The sequence below is a fragment of the Phasianus colchicus genome, chromosome 4 (genome assembly GCF_987193195.1).
Source record: "Phasianus colchicus chromosome 4, bPhaCol1.hap1.1, whole genome shotgun sequence".
Lineage (NCBI taxonomy): Eukaryota > Metazoa > Chordata > Aves > Galliformes > Phasianidae > Phasianus > Phasianus colchicus.
Genome location: NC_143439.1, coordinates 60,361,855 through 60,383,920, shown reverse-complemented (window position 1 = coordinate 60,383,920; position 22,066 = coordinate 60,361,855). Strand labels below are relative to the sequence as shown.

At 36.7% G+C, this 22,066-nt stretch overlaps 1 protein-coding gene across 1 annotated transcript in view; it reads right to left on the bottom strand.

The window, feature by feature from the left end:
• STK32B (serine/threonine kinase 32B) overlaps window positions 1-22,066 on the bottom strand; it is a 146,401-nt gene that overhangs the window by 62,490 nt on the left and 61,845 nt on the right. The window contains exon 5 of the mRNA XM_031588368.2: window positions 3,807-3,980. Coding sequence (XP_031444228.2) covers window positions 3,807-3,980 — 174 coding nt within the window. The remainder of the gene's footprint in view (window positions 1-3,806; window positions 3,981-22,066) is intronic.

The following is a 22,066-nucleotide window of genomic DNA, read 5'->3' as shown; positions in this document are numbered from 1 at the left end:
TACTTACATTATGTATACACACACAAATTATTTTACTTTTAAAAATACTGAAATAAAAAAGCAAACCAACTGGGTATGTAGATCAAACATAGAGTCCAGTACGTCAAAATTGTGATGGAAAGTTACTGCAATTTCCTTTCCAGACTTTTGCTACAGCCAGCTTCCTTTCTGACCAGATGAAACTAAAGGAAACAAGCAGTGATGTAAAGTTGCAAGGGCAATGCAGTTAGCACTTGCCCACTTGGAAAGAGAAAACCTAACGTGATCCGTATGGGTGTATTACTTGGGCAGCAGGAGCTGTGCTACTCTGAGCTAAGGCTCTGGCTGCAAGAGCATCCTGGGAGACACAACTGCTGCTGGTGGAAGAAATAACTGAATGAAACTGTGCAGCCTACTTCAGTGAGGAAGCAGGTGGTTTTATTGAAGTATACGAACAGAAACATTCGTGAAAGGAGGAGGCTGAGTTACTCAAGTCTGAAATAAGTTCATTGAGGCTTTGATGGGAAAACTTCTGTCCAATATATTATTCACTGATATTATACAGGCAGCAAGGGAAAGAATACATTCAGATGTACAGTCCTGAAACTTGATGTCAGCTCATGCAGAATGCCAGATTTGATCCAACATTTGAGAGCAAGTAAAACTACATGAACTGTCAGAAGCCATTCTGTGTGCACTGGATCCAAAGGTCCATAAGAAACACTGTTCAACCAGGTTTTTAATGATTTGTTTTAAATTTTAAAAATGTGGAAAAAACATCATTCTAGCAAAGCTGTGAGGAAATATAAGTTTGTGATGTAGTTTTACCAGTGTCTAATAGAGATGTCTCAATATTAATTTAGCTGTTAAGTGAAAAATTTGCCCAGAATTATCTTCAGATCATAACTTGAAACATATCACATTCTTTCTTTTAAAGTGCTTATAATTCTGGCTGAACATCTATGTAATTGCAAATATTTAAAACAGAGCTGCAAGAGAGACACGCAATGCAGAATTCTCTTTTGTGACATAACAAATAAAACCATGTTCGCAGGATTTTACTTGGCAAATATGGATTTATATACAATTTATATGCAATTAATTGGCAATTTTCATTTAAAAAAACAGAATAATAATGGCTTTTACACAATTAATGTTTAAAGTTATCTCTGCAGAAAAAAATACTTGTATTCCTGAAATGATTGCCACATTCAAAATACATGTAACAAACTGCCTCAGCAAATGCAGAGGCATTGCATGTTAACTCCCATGGGGAACTGGCATAGCACCAACCTAGCCACTCAAACATCTATTCACACATGCCTTATAGCTCCTGTCTCCCTCACTTCTACCTCCTTTTCTAGTAAATTCCTGGGGCTGCAGGCTAATCCTTAAAAATACTTTCTGTCACTTTTCTGGATGCAATAGTAATGGAAACCTGTACACATTTCACACACATCTGTAAATATTGAGAAGTTCAGTTCCTGACTCACACATCATATATTCAGCTCTTTGTAATGCCTTGATTTGAAAATCCACCTACCCAATCTGATGAATCATTCAACCACTCTTTGTAGCACAGACAAAATTTAGTAGTGGGCTCTCTCAGTGATTCTGTGACTCACTAACCTCTTTTTTTTTTGTTTTTGTTTCTTTTTTTTGTTGCTACTAACATGCTCATTAAAAGTGAAAGATCCAATACAGTTTTGTAGGTTAACTCCTGAACGCTGACTAGAAAGACTTTGACATAATGACAGTGCTGAGGTCTGCTTCCACTGAGCATAAATGCCAGCCAGGTCTTTGGATTAATCTGTGATTGAGATTAGGTGTTAGTAAAGCAACATCAATATGTTTCCATACGGCAATCCTGTTTGCTCAGCTCCTCAGCCAACTGAAATTAGAGATACCAGTCCTGTTGGAGTGGTCTATAGCAGCTGAAGATCTGCCATAGCTGAGGCTAGGGGTACAGCAGCACATGATAGATATTCCTGAGGAAATAATTCCTTCACTGATACATGGATCATCTGGGGTGTTCTGGGACATGGCAGGTAGGTGAGAGCCAAAATGCTCCTCGTGCCATAGTTGGGTGGTATGGGCAGAAAGCAGTGAAGTGCAAGAGCCATACTGAGGCCTCAGTTTCTCTCCAGTAGCACAGTGGGATGGGAGAGTCAGATCCTTCACATCCTAAACAACAATCCTAATAAAATAGCCAGTGAGAACCACCACAGCGTATGAACCAGTTATTTTAATGTGCCTCATTTTGTAAAAATTGCCAACATAGAGTGAAAGCAAAAACCTATCTCTAGAAATTGACACCAAATGCCCACAACTAGTTCCAGATAGGATCCCCATTCCTTCTGCCTGCACGGGTGCAAATCAAGAGCTAGTTTTTAAAGTCAGTGACGTTACACTGCAATACAACAAGTGCAAAACAGGAAATTCAGTAAAATTGTTTACCAGCCATGATAAATTAATGCAGAAAAGAACAGAACAGTCTTGCCCAATTCCTCAGTTGAATCATGGCAATGCATGTCATGTGAGAAAAAAACTACAGATACACTGACTTAAATTTAACCCTTAATTCCCTCAAGACATCCACCAACTTTCAAAGACTATTCTGTGAAACACATGTAAGTCAAAGGTTTGTAATAAAATACAAGTTTTAATTACAAACTAGATTCTTTGCTTAATGCTTTGAAAGCCTATCTACATAAACTGTCTCATTAAAATGAAGGTGAGAAAAATGCTCATCAATTTGTTTTTCACCAAGAACATCCTTCAAATCACAGAAACAAAGGTCAACTGAAATTCTGAGTCCAACTTTTAAATTATCCAGTGGTAAAGGAACCTGTATGCAGAATACATAGAAATGCACACTAATGCTTGCAACATTTATATGCTTTTAATTTCAAGTAAAAAAATTGTTGCAGTGTTTTCTTGGATTTTGTTTTGTACAGTTTTGTTTACAGAGGACACATCTACCACTGTACCTCAGATTTGAGAAATTTCTACTGACACTCCCTCTTCAAAAGTCAGATCACGCTTTTTATTATCTCTTTATTACAAAATCATGAGGCAGCTCTGGTGAGCAGATAGGATGAAGAATATCAATTAAAGCATTTGAAGAAATTTGTTTGTACTTGTCACTAAAAGATCTATGGCACAGTTCAGTTCCGCTTGCTCTCTGAATCTCACATCCAGGTTTGGCAATGCAAAAAATCAATTTTTCTGTTTAAGCCAGTGCAAGCCAAGGAGAAATATCCTCAATTTAGCATAAAATGATAAAACAGAGGATTGAGCCAAACATCTTATAATTTCACAGTTGCTGCACTAAAACAGAAAAGAATTTACCCCACTGTCTCCTTTAAACAGGTAGAAAACAAGCGGGCCTCAATACATGACACACTTTCTGACGTAAATACTATGACTGCCATCCATTAAGCAATAAAAATAATAGCTTGTTGTAATCAAAGAAGTGCAAAAAGGACACAACACCTATTCCGGTTCCAATTCATTTCTACTATTTCTCTTATTTCTCCACCTTTCCTCCCCCCTCATCAACCTAGCGCAGATTCTGTAAGCAAAAAAAGTCACTAATTCCCAGCATTTCATGTTCTGACCTCTCTCTCATATTGTTGTGTGAAGCCGTTGCGCTGAATTTACAACTTCTTTGTGTTCAGGAGAATTGGGGATCTGGACTATCAAAATCAAATTAAAAGCAGCCAGAAGGATGTTAGGTGATGTATTTAGATGTAATCTGATACGTGATAAAATTCCTTTGGTATGCAAACAGAAAACAACCCATCCCTGAAATGAAATTCTCTCACCTGTGAATGATGTGGTATCTCTGCAGATAATCCAGGGAAAGTGCCAGCTCACAGATGTACAGTTTGACAGTTCCTTCATTAAAGTGAACGTTCTGCTGCAAATGGTACCTCAGGTCTCCTCCAAGCAAGAGATCAACCACCATGAACATGTCTTCTTCATCTTGAAAGGAATACCTGGAAGAAGGAAATACAGCTGAGATTTCAGGTGAGAGAAGCAGTTGCAGCATGCTGTAGGATAGCTCTCAGAAGTAGTTCTGTTTAAGGCAAGTTCACGATTTGCTCAAAAGGCACACACTGATTTCTTCACTGTGGCAGTACAATTCCATGGCCAAACTTTCTTTGATTGCTATAGGACTCTGTGTCCAAGCAGAGCTTGGGTCACTGCAGCATAAGTATCTCAAGAGTTTTAACCATAACTAAGCACCTCGATGTTGATAAACTGCATTTAAAATACTCTTTAGTTTTCTACATTTTAAAATAACCATATAGACATTCAGTCAGCAAAATAGCTTACTACGTACAAGCAATAAAATAGAAGACCTTAAAACATATTTGGTATTAGATGTATCTGCCTGTAGTTCAGTACCTATGGAAGATAACTTTGCAGGATCAAGAGCTGCTGCCCCAGTGGTATATTTCATATTCAGTAAATATACACAGTACCATACCTGAGTATTTTCTATGGCTTCTAGCATAACTCCAAATTCAACAAGAAATAGCACTGCAATTTTGCTGCTTAACAATATATTTTTTTTCAGCCTGCAACTTACATCTTGCAAAATGACAGAGCCTTCATGATTACCAACTAAATTCTTTTGAATACTTTCCCAGAATTGCACGTTGAATACTATGAGGGCCACATTCTGGTCTGATTTAAATCCTGTAAACCCGAGAGTGTAGCCAGCCAATGTGTAGTGTACACAGTGCTTGGGTAAGCAGGATTTTCCATCTGTTTCTACTTACCTTGGATAATCTGCCATCACTCTATTTTCTTCCAATCTAAGTAAACTGATAGAAACTCACTGGTTTTCATTTCTGAATGCAGCTAAGACACGGTGTTTTAGATTTCCCAGATGGGGGATGGTATATACCTCATTTCTAATATGAAGTCACTTTACACTGGTTTGAGAATTCATTTTGTTGTGAAGTTATATTAGCTTACATCAGACGTGAATACGAATGGCTGAGAGGTGATCCAGAATGATAGTTCCTCCTCCATCATTTTTTATCCCATGAGATGTGTAATATATGTTAGCTACAGATTCAGTTGTCCTGAGCTATAAAATATATAAGGAAATAAAAAGAGTAGCTTTGCAGAAAAAGAAGTCCAGAAAAGTCTATATTAGATTATTTTAACTGACAGTTACAAATGGTTTTCCTTGCACTCACAGGCCTGCACTTTCTGAAATGAGGCTTTGTTTAAGATTGTCACAAACGGTTTGTTATGAATTTAAATGTTTTCTATTCTTTCTGAACACCGATCTGAGAAACAAGTGTCTCTAGGTTACATTCCTGTATGCCTTCCAAATGCTGGGAGGTGAAAGCCATTGTATTTGCATAAACTTACTTCTCAGTATGTCAGAATCATAAAGTAGTTGGCACAAGGTATTTGCTCACCTCCAGAGACTCAGAATTTCAGCACACAAGCACTGAAAAGAGAAAGCTTCAATTATATTCAAATTAGTCTGAATGTTGTGCATTGCTGAGCCTGGAGCAATTGCAAAAAGACTAAATACATTGTTATGTTTAACGGTCTTTTTCTTTTCTTTTTTCTTTTTCTTTTTTTTTTTTTGATACTGCTTTATTTTTAAATGAAGTAGTTGTAGCTTTGAGGAGATGTAATGAGAAATGTTAACTTTCTTCAGCTACTACTTAAGTAAAGAGTAGATTTTGTCTGGTTCCCTTTTATGTTATAAAAAAAAAAGGAAAAATAAGTGAAATAAAAAGGCACCGATTGAAAATTCTACTTAAATTTATAAATAAAATACTGCATCTAGTCCAGAATTAAAGACTTCTCACGGTGTCTAGCATCACATGATTACATGCCAGTAATATGAATACGATGCCACTCTAATCACAACTATAATGTCCTAAGTAATTTCTTTAATGACATGAGGCTGAGGATGAAGGCTGGGTAAGGACTGACTGCTGTTTTAACTTCAACAACTATTGCCATTTCTGGGAAAATAATGACTGTGTTTGAAAGTGTACTCATAAATGTTTAGTCAAGATAAAAGCACAACTAGAGCAATCCAGAAATAAATGTGAAATCTTCTCCACGTGCACATAATTGATAATACTTGATGGAATGGAGTTTTCATTCTAAGTTTGTGTTTCTGCTGAGGCACTCTAGTGTCTTGCAACTGAGAGTGGAGGAATACTGGCCCTGTGCTGTCTTCCCAAGTAAACTTTTGGTGAAACTGTGAATCATCTAGGATTTAAAAGAGAGTTAAAAGATAAGAACTGGAAAGAACTGTTACCCTATTCCATTCCATTATTGGCAGGAAATGCTACTATATATTGTCTGCCGACACTTATGTTCAGGAGCATGCATGTTATTTCTACTCACATTCCACAGCAACCTAAGAGAAACAACACTGTGTCAGAATAGATGCCCATCTACCTTGGGAGTCACAAGAAACACAGAAACAACGCAGAAATATACAGAAAAATACATAGAAAAGAGCAAAGAACAGTATGGAGATATATAACGCTTTCCTCCAGTACTCATACAACATCCACCCATACTTCAGGACTTTCTGGATCTTAGTTTGACATGTGGGAATCCAGACTGAGATGATAAGAGATGGCTTTTGCCCTGGCACCTGTCAGATCAGTTAGTGTCAGCTGAGTACCCACTATCAGGTAAATATGTTAAGCTAAGCACAATCTCAAAAAAAGAAAGTATAAGGCTTCCAGAGAAGATTCTAACTCTAGAATAACACATTTTGAATCCAAACAGATGAAATAAGAACAAAACCAAGTCAGGATTCAGAAGCATTCATAAGCTTTCCTGCATCTGTCACAAGCTGTAAATGACAAACAGGACACTGTGTAGACACTCAAGCTAGAATGATGTCTGCCCAGGCACAGCTCCTGCAGAGCTATGAATCTCCTCTCTTTCACTTGGACCAGACTTTTCTCCCACTTATCAATATGTATCTGTGGTGACTGCTGATCCTGTCAGAAGCACTGTGTATTCAGATCTATTATTTAAGATGAGAGCTGGATAGGTCCAGTTTGAGAGAACAGATGCTATAAACGGATATGTGTAGTATACAGAACAGACATTTTCACCTGCGCTGAATTATATCACACTTGACACACATCATTATGCTAATCATACATGTGTAGCCATGGATAATGGTATTTCCCGTGCACAGTCGGTCCAGTTGGCTCACAGCTGAGTGGGTGGCATTTCTCCAACTATCTGGATCAGAGCAGAGTAAGATAAAAAGTGATGGAGATAAGACCATTCCAAGAGATTTTCTGGAAAGTAGATGAATTTATTCCAGTGAAATGATGCTCCTACAACCTAGAGGAGAGCATGGACATGGCAAACAGCAGAAGGCCCCTGGAGCTGATGGCTGTTCCACTAAGTAGCTCCTGCAGATACAGGTTATTAAGCTGCTAAATGCAGATCAGGAGCTGCTTTGCATTTCACTGCGCAGCTGGGTAGTCCAAAATGCTATGGCTTGTGCTGTGTGTTAAGAACTCACAGGACCTAGCATATCACCTTCTGACCAGCTTTGTTTGTCATGATCACAGGCAGTTTTGTCTTATGTCTATCTACCTTACACAGATCCAATATTCATTCTCTGCACAAGAAATGAGCTATTCCCTTTTAGCTTCCTGCTTTTCAATATTTCAAGAAATAAGTGGTTTTGATTTATTGGTCTAAGAATTGAAATTGACAGCAAGTGAAATATTAGCCACCTGAAAAAATGAATTTCTGAAACCACTGCTGCAGGCTGCGGAGTGGCTGGTGGCAAATCGGCCCCCTGGAGATTAGCTTTTTGAGTAAGCACTGTAATTTTACTTCTGCAAGCTTCTTATCTGATCAAAGGCAAATGACATTCAAAAAGGCTGATTGGTTTTTAAGTAAAATCAGAGGTTATTTGGGATTTTTATGTTAACCAGGTAGCTGAGAAATACTGAATGAATTACAGCCTTGTGACCGATATCGAGTACTACATTACTGTAAAATATATTACTATTCTGCTGTAAAACCAAGATTTTAAACCTCTCTGAAATGAAAGAGTAAGTGGCTTAGAGTAAATTTCATTTTTTCTTTTCCTTTCTTTTTTTTTAGAGTAGTGTCATGAGCCTGTTGTAGGATAACTATTCCAATTACAGAGCTAGCCTCTGCTTCCACTTGCTTGAAGAAAAGTTTTAATGCATTAGAATAAGCTTCCTTCAAATTAAGATAAAATAATAATGCCCCTAGCAACAGTGAATTGGATTTTTTATTATCTTCAGACTGGAAGATAAATTACAATTGAACAAAATCCTCCATGGAAATAAATTTAAACAGAGCACATTCTGAGTTAGTTATATCAGTTTTCTTATTTCTATCTCTATATTTGTTTTAATAATATTTCCTATTGTATGCATATCATATTTTTATTTGTTATTTGTATCTCTGTCTCTCCACAAAGGCAGTTACAGATGTATTATTAAGATAATTTTTCCCCTTCATATTCCATCATCATATTTAGCCAGGGTAATTTTTTGTAGAAATCCTTCTAGATGAAACATCCACTATCCAAAGTTTTTCCAGAGGAAAGGACATAATGATTGATATTTTGTGTACAATTTTAAGAGTAAAAAACGCATTATAAAATTTACATCAAGCCAAAGCCAAACTTCATAAATCCAAGGTGATCAGTTAAAGCAAGACATGAACATTTCAGATGAGATCTCTGCTCTTTACTGAATATGACAAATGATTAAGTGTTGGTCGCTCCTAATTAGAAATTTAAAGAAGGATCATTCTCTGGTTTTCCCTTGGCAGCCTTAAGAGGAGGAGAATTTTTTTTAACATGAAGCTTTCAATGATTGCAGATTTTTCTGTGTGCTGGAAAAGCAGACAGAATGTAGGAGAGCTTGAAGTTCTCTTTCACAGAATCACAGAATGGCCAGGGTTGGAAGGGACCTCAAAGGTCATGAATCTCCAACCCCGTGCCACATGCAGGGCCACCAACCTCCCCATTTAATACTAGAGCAGGCTGCCCAGGGCCCCATCCAATCTGGCCTTGAACACCTCTAGGGATGGGGCATTCAATCCCAGAGCAGTGCAAAGCACAGAACGGCAACAGCGCACTGGTTCCTAATTTTACAGTCAAAACAAGAAATGCAGTGGCTTTGGAAAGACCTGGCCACGTGTCTCAGTTCCTTACACAGTAACCTCTGTGAATTCTTGTCAATATCTGTTGTAGGGCTCCTCAGTATTGGCCCAGATTAGCAAAGCTTTGAGGAACCTTTCAAACACAAACTCCAAAAAGGAAAACTTATCTCTAACTTGTGTGACTTCACCTTGTCCAAGAAAGGGCAGGCAACAGTTTAAACCCATTAACTGGTCAGACTGGTCTCCTTCCATGAAATCATGTGGCTGCATCTAGGCTGCCTAGTGGAATCTCATGAAAATTTCTCACATGGGTCTGGAGACTGTGTTAGCTCTAGCATCTTAGTGCTGTCCTGTTTGTGTTTTTTAAGGATAGAAAATCAACATTTTTATCTTTCCTTTACAAAGTAAAACACAGAGTCTTAGTATTCCCGAAAAAGGTGGCAGTTGAACAAAAGAAATGATTAACTGGTAGTCTATGATGAGGTGTATGTATCAGTTAACAGAGAAACAACAGGTTTTATCTGAGCATATAATAAAGAACAATTACAAAATTAGGAATGTTTCACTGTTTTTGCCTTTAAATCTAAGGATTTTTTTGTTTAGTAAGATAGTATGCTAAAAACTAGCAATATTAATCCTAAAATTTTGGTTTGATTGCTAAAATCAACTTCTATGATATTCAAGTATAGGTTGATATACAGCACTTCTTAATATTCAAAGATATCACCAATGGATTTGGGAAGTTATAGGCAAATCACATCCTCACTACAAACAAGTAACGTATTGCCCTGTGATTAAAAAGATTCTGCTGCAAAGTCCCTATGTAAGAATAAGACATAATTACTGCTCATGGTATCATTATTCCTTCATATGCTTGCCTCATTGTGTTTTTTCACTAGTCCAGTTTAGGTAACTATGTTATAGAATTATTCTCATCAACTGTTTGGCAGTAATAGGGCCACCCAAGAACGTGCTGTACTGAAAACATACACTTAAGCAAGAACACTCAAGTCACTTAAAGACTTGAATAATTTGGCATTTGACAAATATCTTTACACTGAACAGAGAAGCAAAGCAAAGGTGCAAAAAACCTTGTTATGTGTATGGAATAGTATAATATAGGCATAGTATAGGCTGCTATAAATGTGTGTATTAAGTATAGGTATGAGAGCCATAAATAACAACTTTGTTCATTCTTCAAGTCCTTACAAACTTGCCTGTGTTGAAAAGGCAAAATGAAAACTATTATATCCACTATAAAGGGGAAAAGCAAATATTTCATAAAGAAAGAGACATTCAAACTGAGCAAAGAAATGTCAAGTTTGTGTTCACTGCCAAGACCAAGACAAATATCAAGAGAAAAATAACGCAAGATTTATGAACATTGTAAACACAAGTATGCAAGTATTGTGAAGGAATGTTTGAAATGTTCCTTCTAAACATCTATTTTGGTTATATTTCTTCAGATTTCTTTTGCCCTGTTGGAAAAGGGGTAAGCACTGGTTATTGGAATTTGCAATTTGTGCTTACAAAATATTTAATAGAAGCCTACTGTTGCAAAGAAATGGAAATACTTTTCAAGCTCAGAAAAACAAAAGTTACTTCTCCAAATGCTGTTGAGAACAACAGAAGATTATTTCCTTTATAAATATGTAAAACATATGTTTCAAGATTATGTTAAAATCTTCTGAGAACAGAAAAATTCTTCTATAAAAATCAGTTGTTTATGCTTATTTGAAATACCTTATCAAATTTTATCCAGATCAGATGTGACCAAAAGGAACAGCTAAGAAAATTGTCTACATAAAAAATAGCCTAAAATGAAATTGAAAGTTGCCAGGAAATTCTGTCTCAAGAAAGACAGAAAGAAATGTGTTTGCAGACTCATTCAGAATGGTATATAATTATATAACCAAGTATATAACATATTCAATTAATATTGGTTTGTCAATTAAAGTCAGTTTTGTATTCAACCACGCACACTTATTTTCTCTTTTCAGGAGGATGAAGAGAGAAGAGGCCACAAACTCTCTGATCTGAAAAACAATTAATTGCCATGTGCACTACCTCAACATTTATCTCAGCCAGGAACACTGCTACCACACAGCACGCAAGACGCAATGAAGAACAATGAACTAAAGATATGAAAAAGCGAGCTAGCTGGGTATGAGGTCATTTGAGTTATGGGTTTTGCTAATAACCCATGGATGTTCTGGTGCCTTCTCCAGTATAGTAGAGAAACCATGCAATCAATTTTTTGGTGTTCATTTTCTGTATTAGAAAATGCTTGTACCATTCAGATGGTTCCTCGAGAGTGGAAGTGGAGAGATTAGACTCAGGGGCTGCATAAGACACATAGTCAAGTGAGATACACATTTTTTATATGGTTATTGAATGGCATTCACTGAACATCAAAAAAAGACTCACAAATAGTTTAGGTCAGAGGGGCTCTCTGGAAGCCACCAAGTTCAATCTCTTACTTTCATTACTGAGGGATAATTTCAAACATAGGTCAGGTAGCACAAGGCTTGATCCAGTAGAGTTTGTAGAATTTCTAAGCATATAAATTTTCCAACCTCAGCAATGAGATTGTTCTGGCTAGTCATCGAATTTTGAAGAGAAATCTTTTTGCTTATATCCAGCTGGGATTCCCCTTGCTGTACCATATCATTTGTGTCACTTGCTTTTTCAGTGTGCATCTCTAAAATTGTTTTTTTTCCTCTATCTGTAAATGTTGCCATCTTTATGTCATCATCACCGCCTCCTTGAGTAGTGGAAGACTGTAATTAGTTTTTTTTTTTCCCCTCAAATTTATCTTTGCGTCTTTCTTCTGCAAACTTAACAATCCCCCAGAATTTCCTTGCACACAAAATGATATCAGAGAATATTTTAGTTTGGGAAAGAGCTTAAAGATCATCCAGTTCCAACTCCCCTGACATGGGCACGGTTGCCACATTCTAGATCAAGTCCCTGTCCACCCTGGCCTTGAATGCCTCCACCCCTAACCATCCTAATGGACCTCCATTGGACTCCCTCCAGTTCGTTGGCATCTCCTTTGTACTAGAGGACCCCTAGCTTGATAAAGGACTCCAGTTGGGACATACAACTCTTGCTGTCACTGGCAACTATGCTTTTGTTACCGAATATTAGGATGTGCCACATAGTCTTCCCAAAGACTATAAGGGCATGAGAATCTGAGTCAGAGCTCAGCAGCATCCCATCCTAGCCCTGCTCTTTAGCACAGCAGCAACAATGCTTCTCCAAAATGTAATTAACTCGTAAATGAGAACTTTTTCCAAGACAGACCAGTGCAGGAATTAATATGTGACACTTACTTAAACCTGAACATACATTTGTTTGGGGCATAGAATGTTTAAAAAAAAAAAAAGGGATGAATTTTTGACACACCATGAATGTCTGAAAAACCACCAAACCACTACACTGCAAGCAAATTACTCTGACAACATTTTTATGTCCTTACACTATGTGATCCATTTTTCCAAGTGGTCCATCTCTAAAAGTACTTTCCGATAATTTGTTTTTCAGGAGAAAATTAATTACTTTTCTGTCTCATTTGCTCATACACTTGTAGATTTAATGGCTCAGTCTCACAATAAAGGCGAATATTATTAGACCCATGATAAAGTACGACTTGCAAATGAATACAAAACAGGCTCACATCTCATTCTTTTTAAGATATTCTAGCAGAGTTGAATTTAATATCATAAATGTTAATTGTAATTGTTCTGTCTCAGCCGGCATGCCTGCTTTCAACAAGCTCATTCAGTCTTACCGAATCCAAGTTGGATTCAATCTTCATTAAGTTGTTGGGGTTTTTTGTGTGTTTTTGTTTGATCGTCTTCGAAGTGCTTTATCTTTTATATATATTTTGTTGAGGGGATTTTAAAAAATCTCCACTATCTCCTGTGCTATGCATAGTCTTCTTTGAATAACGTACATCACAATTACACATGAGAGCTCTCTTCAGGTTGAGTGAATGAGAGCATACATAGAAGACAGTTGGGATTTGCAGACATTCTTATCTGAATGCAGCCTCTAAAATCCATTCAGCTGTATCAGAGATGTGTTGTGACTGACTATACTCAAACTTAGTGATCCTTCACCAAGTTCTTAACATTTTGTGTTATAATCAATGCTAATTTATACCACTTCGTATGCACATGGCATTACAGCAGTAGTGATTATTTGTATAGTAGTAGATAGTCACTCTTGTCCCCTGCTTATCACAAACACATCCAATAACACAAGAAAACAGACAGTATATATGAAGGACTCAGGAAAACTACTTCTCAGACAAACAATACCCCACTACAATGACCTTGAAACCAGAGGAAAAATCTAGAGCAAGAACTTACCCTGGGAGGAAGGGAACAAGGAAGAATCCAGTGTTGGACCAAATAGATATGCACGAATGCCTGAAGTAAGGGAAGTAAAGATGGAGCCAGATCCTTCTCAGCATTGCCCAGTGACAGGACAAGAAGAAACGTATACAAAACATGAAATTCCATCTGAACACAAGAAAACTCTTTTTCACTGTGAGGGGGGTCCAGCTGTTGGACAGAGAGCTTGTACATCTTTCATCAGTGAAGACAGTCAAAACTCAACTGCACGTGGTCCTGGCCACCTACTTAAGGTGCAGATACCCCTGCATAAGCACAAAGGTTGAACTTGATGAACACAAGAGGTTTCTTCCCAACTAAGTGATTGTGATCTTTTCATTACACCATCTAACGGACTAACTCTTAAAAATGACACTACCTACAAGAAAAAGAGAATCAGATAATAGAGTTCAAGCAGGTATTTTTCTGGTGGAGCACATCCTTTGTTTCCCTTCCCTCTTTCATAAAATCTACTTACGGGAGATTCACAATATTTCATTTAGTGGAAGTTTAAAAATAATGTTGCCAATATTTCTAGATAAAGATATAATTTAATTAGTAAACAGATTTCAGGATCAAATAACACAAGATTTCAAAATACTTAAATCTTACTCTTGGCTGGGGCAACAGGAGCTATTAGAAAGTCATTTGAAGGCCTAGTCTCAAGTGAAATCCAAAGTTTGGCAGGAAATCTATTTGTAGATCACAGTAAATGAACATTAAATTCTCTATTTTTAACTTCAAACACCATTCTATTTTAGTAATAATTTTGTATATATGGTTTTTCAGGCTTATGAAGCAAAAACACATCAAAGTTTCAGTACTCACCATTAAGCTTCAATCATAATTGGATTTAACCTTCAGCACATAAAAAGCTTAATTGAATGAGAAATAAATGAACACATGTGGGTGTTAAGAATAGGCATAACTCCTTGCTGTATATAAACTCAGATACTGCAGTAACTGTGTATATGTATCTCAGAGTGAAGCTGCATGAATTAAGGTTTCCTTTTTTTTTTTTTTTTAATCTATTGAGGAATAAACCAGGTTTTCTTCTGAACTACACGAAAACCTTCATTTTTCTTTTTATGTGACTGAAAAAAAAGGATTGCTTTGAACATATACACCTTCTGTATATAGTTACCTCTCCAGAATTGGACAGACTCTGCCTGACGTTATAGGCTAAAACACTAAAACCTCTCCTTGCTATTGCAATGAATGATTTATCTTCTTTTGCTTTTCTTAGGAACATCCAAACACTTTTCAGTCAGTTTCTCACAGCATGTCTGCCCTTGGCACTTAAAAGGTTTCACTCAAGCAGCATCTTTTCTTTCTGAAGATAAATTTGTTATTTTAAAACTGAGCTGCTGAAGCGCAATACTTTCAATCACGTGTAGATGCCCACTAACATCTTCAGTGAAACTAGACATACCTCTCAATTAGATGCATTCAATTTTTTAAAAATAAAATGACAAAATAAATTAAATAATTTGGAAAACATTGTTGAATATTTACTATCTCATTTCAGACATACCCTCTGATTTAGCATACGAGTTATTTTGAAAGCTTTCCAGGCCCAAAAGTCACAGTAAATATCTGAATAGTAATGTGAAGAACATAGTACAGAGAAGACCAATCTTATTGTCATACTGTCATTTTAACTGAAGACAGAAACAGGTTTGCAGTTTCAACTTTAAGATAATATTTGCTTCATAAAATTTTACTTATGATCATTTATTTGAGAATGAACATAAGAAAACAGTGTAATTTAAGTCACTGCACATAGAAAATCACTTTCTTCCTCTCAGCAGAAAGAGAGGAGGTTTGATAAGGCCCTCAGATCCTGGGGAAGACTATGCCTCTAGTGAAAAAAAAAAAGAAAGAAAAAAATAATTTTAATGCATTACATTATCCAACATCAGTGCCACAAATTAGCCAGAGCTCTGAGTAAGCCAATGCACTCTATAGCTATCTAGATTCTAGAGCAACTAGGAGAATGGCAGTGATTGTCTTTCTTATTCTATCTTCCAAGCAGAACACCTAGCTCATATGTATGGAGAAAATGTGTTGGATCGACTTGTTGAAGAATGAGATTTTATGATCTCATCACATTAAAATAATAATGAACTTTAATTCTGCCTGTTTTCTCTTTATTTATTTTTTCTAGGAGCTGCTGTCAATGACTCACTGCTCTTTTCTCACTGTAAGTTACCAAAGAATGATATTTTTGGTATTTCAGCGTGCTGTTGAAGAATATGAATAATCAAATCTCATTGCCATTCTTAGATTCAGTATCTTGTTTACCCAATTCCAATTATAATCACAATAAATGGCAAGATTTGTTATAAAACTCAGATACCTCTTGCCATCTTAGCTTACAGTTGAGTTTATCAGCTTGATTCAGAGACACCGTAAAGAAGAAATTCTAGTTGTCAACTACAATTGTTCTGCCTTATCCTAGACATCTAAATTTATTCTGCAAGATTGCCTGCCAAGCCTTCAAGGTTTACACTTAACTCTTTTTTTTTTTTTTAATTTTAATATTGCACAGTGATGTTATTCGTGGTAACAGTGCTTGACATAACTGAGGTACAGTGAGCAAGAGCATGCCAAACTGTCAGGAACAAAGGAGAGGCCCCAGTGACAGCAAAGATGATCATCTTTGAAAGCAACACTGAATTAAGAAGGGGTCGTTAACTCTCGAGCTTCATTGTTAGCCTATGCCATCAGGCATCTTGTTTCCAGAAGCAAACAGAAGCAGATATGAAGGAGTAACACTGAAAGCACACATTCTTCCTTGCATGTGCTACTTCTCAGATTTCACATACAGAGCTTCTTGAGTCATTTTTAATATAAAGAATACAGCGGGTATCAACTCTGTACAGTAGCTATCAATAGACTTACTGTTAACTTTCAGGAAGACTCTCTGTAGCCTGATAGAGATAGGTTGTGTTATTGGGCAGGATGATGAGACAGGAAGTAGGTTGGATGCAGTCACTGTGGGTGCCCAAATCTACAGCTGACGATCAACAGATGAAAAGTTACAGTTTTCTCTCTGTGATTCTGAATTAATGATTGAACACTTTCTTCTTCAGGTGACTCAGTATAATAAGATCCAATAATACTTCCTTTCTTGACCCACCAAACATATGGCCTAATTTTACACTGAATCTCTCTCAACTTGTTTCTTCATAAAGATGGGATGTGGAAGGAGATCCAAGCAAAGTGCTTCAAAATTTGATTCACTACTTTTCAAAATATCCCTGAAATTCCCATTTTTAAAATCTTTTAAAAAATTTTTTTTAATCCTCATACCCAATCATTACAAGAGCTGATAGAATTACTACCAAAGAGTACAACATTGTTGTCGTTTAAAAATATGAATTTTCCTCATTCTGAATAGAAGAGCAGTGGGGAAAATTTCCAGAACTATAGCATCTGAGCATCTCCTTTGAAGTATCTTCCTGAAGCAAGTTTGCATCAAAATCTTCTGTGTGGTACAGAAGAGGTAGAAGTGACTGCAGACTTAATAGCCTTGGAACTAGGCAGTCTGGACACTAAGGTGGGTGCACATGGGGAAAGGAAGAAAACCTGGATGGCACTTTTCTTCACAGCTTGCTAGCAGAGGGGCCCAGAACCTGGTCAAACACTCATCCAGGCAAGACAAGAGGGGGACGGGTTTCCAACAGATCTTTGTCTTAATTGGCATATGTTTTCAGAAAATTTGATTTGCTCAGAGATATTCCTCACAGAAAACAGCTCCCCTAGAAAAATCACATACAGTTCCAATAACAGCAAATTTATCTTCCTGAACACCGAGAGAAAATCATTATAAGATGTTCCTCCAAGTTGCATTTATCTTAATTTTAGGTAATAATTGAAGTGGATCTGATTTTTGGTGCTAAGGTTGGCAGCTGCAGCTACATTGGATAGGACAGTAGAAAAATATATTCCTTTAGTATGCCAGTGTGAGACTGAAAAAATATATTGGGACTAGGAAAGAAATACTACTTTATCATAGACATTAATTAAAGCCTCTAACATTGGCTGATGTCAATTTACACACTATCGTAGCTGAAAGTGGAAAGACTTTTAGAACACACATGTAGGCTGAAGCAGTAAATTGATCCTCTGACAGAGAGAGACAAAAAGCTGAAGAAATCATCCTTTGTAAACAAATGGGCTGAAAATGGTCATTAGTACTCATGAAGAAATACAGTTAGAGCAAGATAAGAAAGCTGAAATTCTGAGAATGAAGCTGGGAAATAGCCAAAATTCAAGACTAACAAAAACAAAACCTTCATTTTTTTCTTCATTTTATACTCTTTTGTAATTCTTACGCCACATTATTATATAGGTATTTATACAGTCAGTAATTGTTTTTGAATCTACATGTTAATCTGACCGTAAATATGGAGCTACCTAAGTAGATTCCTGAGTATTAGGCCAGTGGGATAAGTCTCTGTCATTTCTGTCCTCTCTTGTAACAATGATGAAATTCAGCAGCCTAACAGGCTTGCAGGGAGGAGGAAATGGTAGGTGCAGGGCATCTTGTGCATGCTCTACAGACCCTTGGTCTACTGTGCTATTTTCTGGTTCTACCTCTGAAAAATAAATTTTACTGCAGACTGCTGTGGCTTATCTAACAAATTGAAATGGAAAGGAAGAAAAGAAGGCGTGGCTTTGTAATCATGATCAAAGAGAACACTGGTCTTCTGTTACTGCTTTGCTTTTTGTCAACAGCATCCTATTTTAACATTAGCACAATTCCTCTGCTGTGCAGAGATTTTTGGAATCCAGCTTCCCATCAGCAGAGCAGTCAGCCAACACCAGCTTAGGATACAACAGTGTGTTTAAAATGGATAACTAGAGGAAACCTGTCTGAAATTTCCTTATCTTTATCCACCAGCTTATTATATAAAATGGGGAGTTAATAATGTGGCACTTGCACCCCTGTAACCAGAAGATCTGCTTAATTCCTGAAAAAGTCCAGTGGTCAGCATACAGGAAAACACTCTGGGTTGTGATGCCTATGAGGACAAAGGCACCTCTCAAGCCCTGTCTAGGTGAGGGACAGAAACCCCAAAGTATAGAGGCCTTTTTTTCAGTGGCTCCCACTGCCAAGCTGGGTTTTAGACACCCAATTAGCAGAATCAAAATCCTCTCCTCCCTTCCTCTCCCTGCAGGTGCTAACACAGGTCTCACAACTTCCCAGGATTCTGCTTTCAGAGCTTTATATCGTGCTTCCTGATGCTAAAGCATGTCCTTTCTACTTTGGCTCTACACCAAATCCCGTCTGCTGAAATCAGATCACAGAACCACGAAGGTAGAAAAAGACCACTAAGTCTTCTAGCCCAACCATCAACCCATCACCCACTATGTCCACATCTCCACAGTTCTTGAAGACCTCCAGGGACAGTGACTCCACCAACTTCTTAGACAACCTGTTTCAAGGCCTCGCCACTGTTTCTAAGAATTTTTTTTCTGATACAGAACCCAAACCTCTCCTGACACAACTTAAAGTTATTACCTCTTGTCCTTTTGAGAATCAATTTTTCATGAAACCTCTGTGGCTTAATCAGTGAGCAAGAACTTGACTACTTACATTATGTCCTAGAAAAGTAGATCCAGTTTGGAAAAACAAGTCTCCCCTGTGGGGCAACAGGTTTTTCAAATGCAAGTTCAGGACTTTTGGATCATAATGGACTGGTGATTTTGTTACTTATGAAATTAGGAAAGAAAATCAGCCAGAAGAACACACAAGTGATCACACCTGTAATGTTGAATTTGTGATGTGGTATATGTGGTGAAGGTCTATGTTTGGAAAGATAAGAGCAGAACATGAGATAAAAAAATCACAAATGAATCATCAAGGGAATAATATTAAGCATAAACAAGTGCTAATACAATTATTCTCACAAGTGTTAGACTGTAAATTACCTTATCTCACAGCTTCAAGACTGCTGTCACAATTCAGAAGAGAAAAATAAATTGTAAAAATATCCATTGCATTCACTGCACAAAACTTCACAGAACTGTATAAAAACAGGCAAAGCAATTACTACAGGAGTAAAAAAAAAAAGTACCTTTAAAGTATGTATTTGAAACATCCATAGTTATGCATGATTTGTTTCTTTCTACACCACTGTTATAATCTGCTTGCTTCATTATTGGTGCCACTGATGCACCAGTTCTCAAAAAGATGATCCAGTGGGAATGAGAAAGGAAACAAAGAACATCAGCAATTAGTGAAATGCAAAAAGGGTAAAAACTGCACCATCAGCTGATGGCAGCACGAGGCCATCAAGGCACCAGCAGCTCTGAAATTTGGTTTATGTGCCAATGGCATAAATTGTGTATGAGCTGAATATTTCAGAGGTAGGGAGGAAGCCCTTTGAAGCACCAGGGTTTCTTCAGAGAGCACAGAAAAAGGCCACTGGATATCCATACATAAATATTTTCAGATTGACAGTTTAACAACTGGGAAAGTTACATCTCCCATACTTTCTATGAGTCCCTAACTTTTTTCAAATCAGCAGCACAACTAAATTCTTTTCATGATGACATGCTTACACATTTGTCAGACCTGCTGAAGTTTGCATTTGAGTTTTTCACATATTTTTAGATACAGATTTTCTTCTCATCTAGAGAAAGTCTTTCTCCTGTTTTTCTAGTTATCTAGACTTAGGATTTAGAGGGGACGAGAGGGGGAAAGCTAAAATACTGGTTTAGCAAGTTAGCAATTTTTTTCCTTTTATTAGTGGATCAGTCTTCTTTTCTGGCATTTCCTATTGTAAAACAAGAAAGTACATTTACAAGAAGCAAAAAGTATCCCTTTCTGTTTTTTTTTTTTCCTGACTTTGCCTATGTATACCTAAAACATCATACTGTTTAATTACCAGCAGAGATCTCTTCCTTATTATTTTTTTCTTTCCACTTTGCCCTCTTGTAACTTGCACTTGGACATAGTGGTTCAAAATCTGAATTTTGTAACTTAAAGGAACTATGAATGCTAAGACTTAATAGCAGTCACTGTTTTTCTCATTTTCCACGGTCACATTAACTACCATTTCTACCAAAAGCAAAATGAAGCAGAGTAAAAATTAGAAACAGAGATAATACTAGCTGAAACTTTACTTGAAAAAAGCCATATTAAAAATGCTAGATTAAATTTCTAAGAAATCAGGTTCTTTAAATCAACACACTGCTCACTTTCAGTTCCAAATTTTATAAAAATTGCTTCAATTTCAAGATGCAGTACTCCTCATTTTGGCATTTAGTAGAGCACAATCAGTGTCAGGTATAGTACTAATTCAGAGAACCAGTCCTGTGGTTAAAATAAAACTGCTCACAGTTCATTAACATTCTGTCTATTAAATCATCATTGCTATCATCTCTCATTGAGCACTGGGAAACATTTCTTTTCATGAGAACTATTGTTTCTCACTCCTCTCATTCCAGAAACTAATCCATTACCTCAAGCCACATCCTGCTTATTTTGTAAGCTTCTATCCGATTTTTGAAGTTCAGTTTACCAAGAAAAAGTGCATGTGCAAACTGCTCCATCCCCTCCTTCCCTCTATCCACATCACAAGAGAAATTTTCAAAGTCGTTAAAGAAAAAGAATATGATATTAATATGAATTAAAGAATTAATAGATCTCAATACTGATTATAGATTATTAACAGTATTCACTGTATTCCTGCAAATTATGTGGGCAACATACTTATCTCCATTCTACTTGAAACACTCAACTAACTTGAAGTTGCTGAGAACTATTCATCTCATGGGTACTGGAACCTAATATTAAAAGACTAGGATTTCCCAATTCCTATCAGTAGGATCCACTCTTTCATAAGAGTTCAGCCCAGCACTAACATCAAATGAAATAAATTGCAGTTCAGTGCTGTGGTGTGTTTCATTCAATTATGTGACATAGTAAATGTAATTGTATTCCTATCTAATGGCTGGTTTTCGTTACAGATCAGTTTGTTAGTATGTCATAGGTTTAGTTTTTCCTTAAATACTCCAGAAGAAAATTGGGGTGTCAATAATTCAGGTGATTCAAAATTTAAGAAGAGGGAAATTTCATAATTAAAACCTCAATTTAAAAACCTACTGCAGAAAAGTTACCTGAACATCCGGTGTAATGCCATGATCTTTAATTTTGCATATTATGGCAAATTGTTGAAAAAAATATGACATATAATAATCAGGAAACCTGAAACTCAGGAAAAAAATTGACTTGGTAGACAAATGAGCTTGAAAGCCCAATAGAATTAATAAAGGAAAGAGCATGCTGCTTCTGTAGCTGAATTATAAGATGTTTTAACTACTAAAAAAATAGTCATAAGAATTAAAGTGACACTCTACCAGAAGGGTATTTGAAAATTTTACAAAATTTCAAGCTTCTGGGGAGGATGGGTGTCTTTAAAAGCAATAAACCATCAGTTCAGGTGTTGGCTATTAATTGAAAGAATTAATATTCCATCTGATCCAAACCACCCATTTTA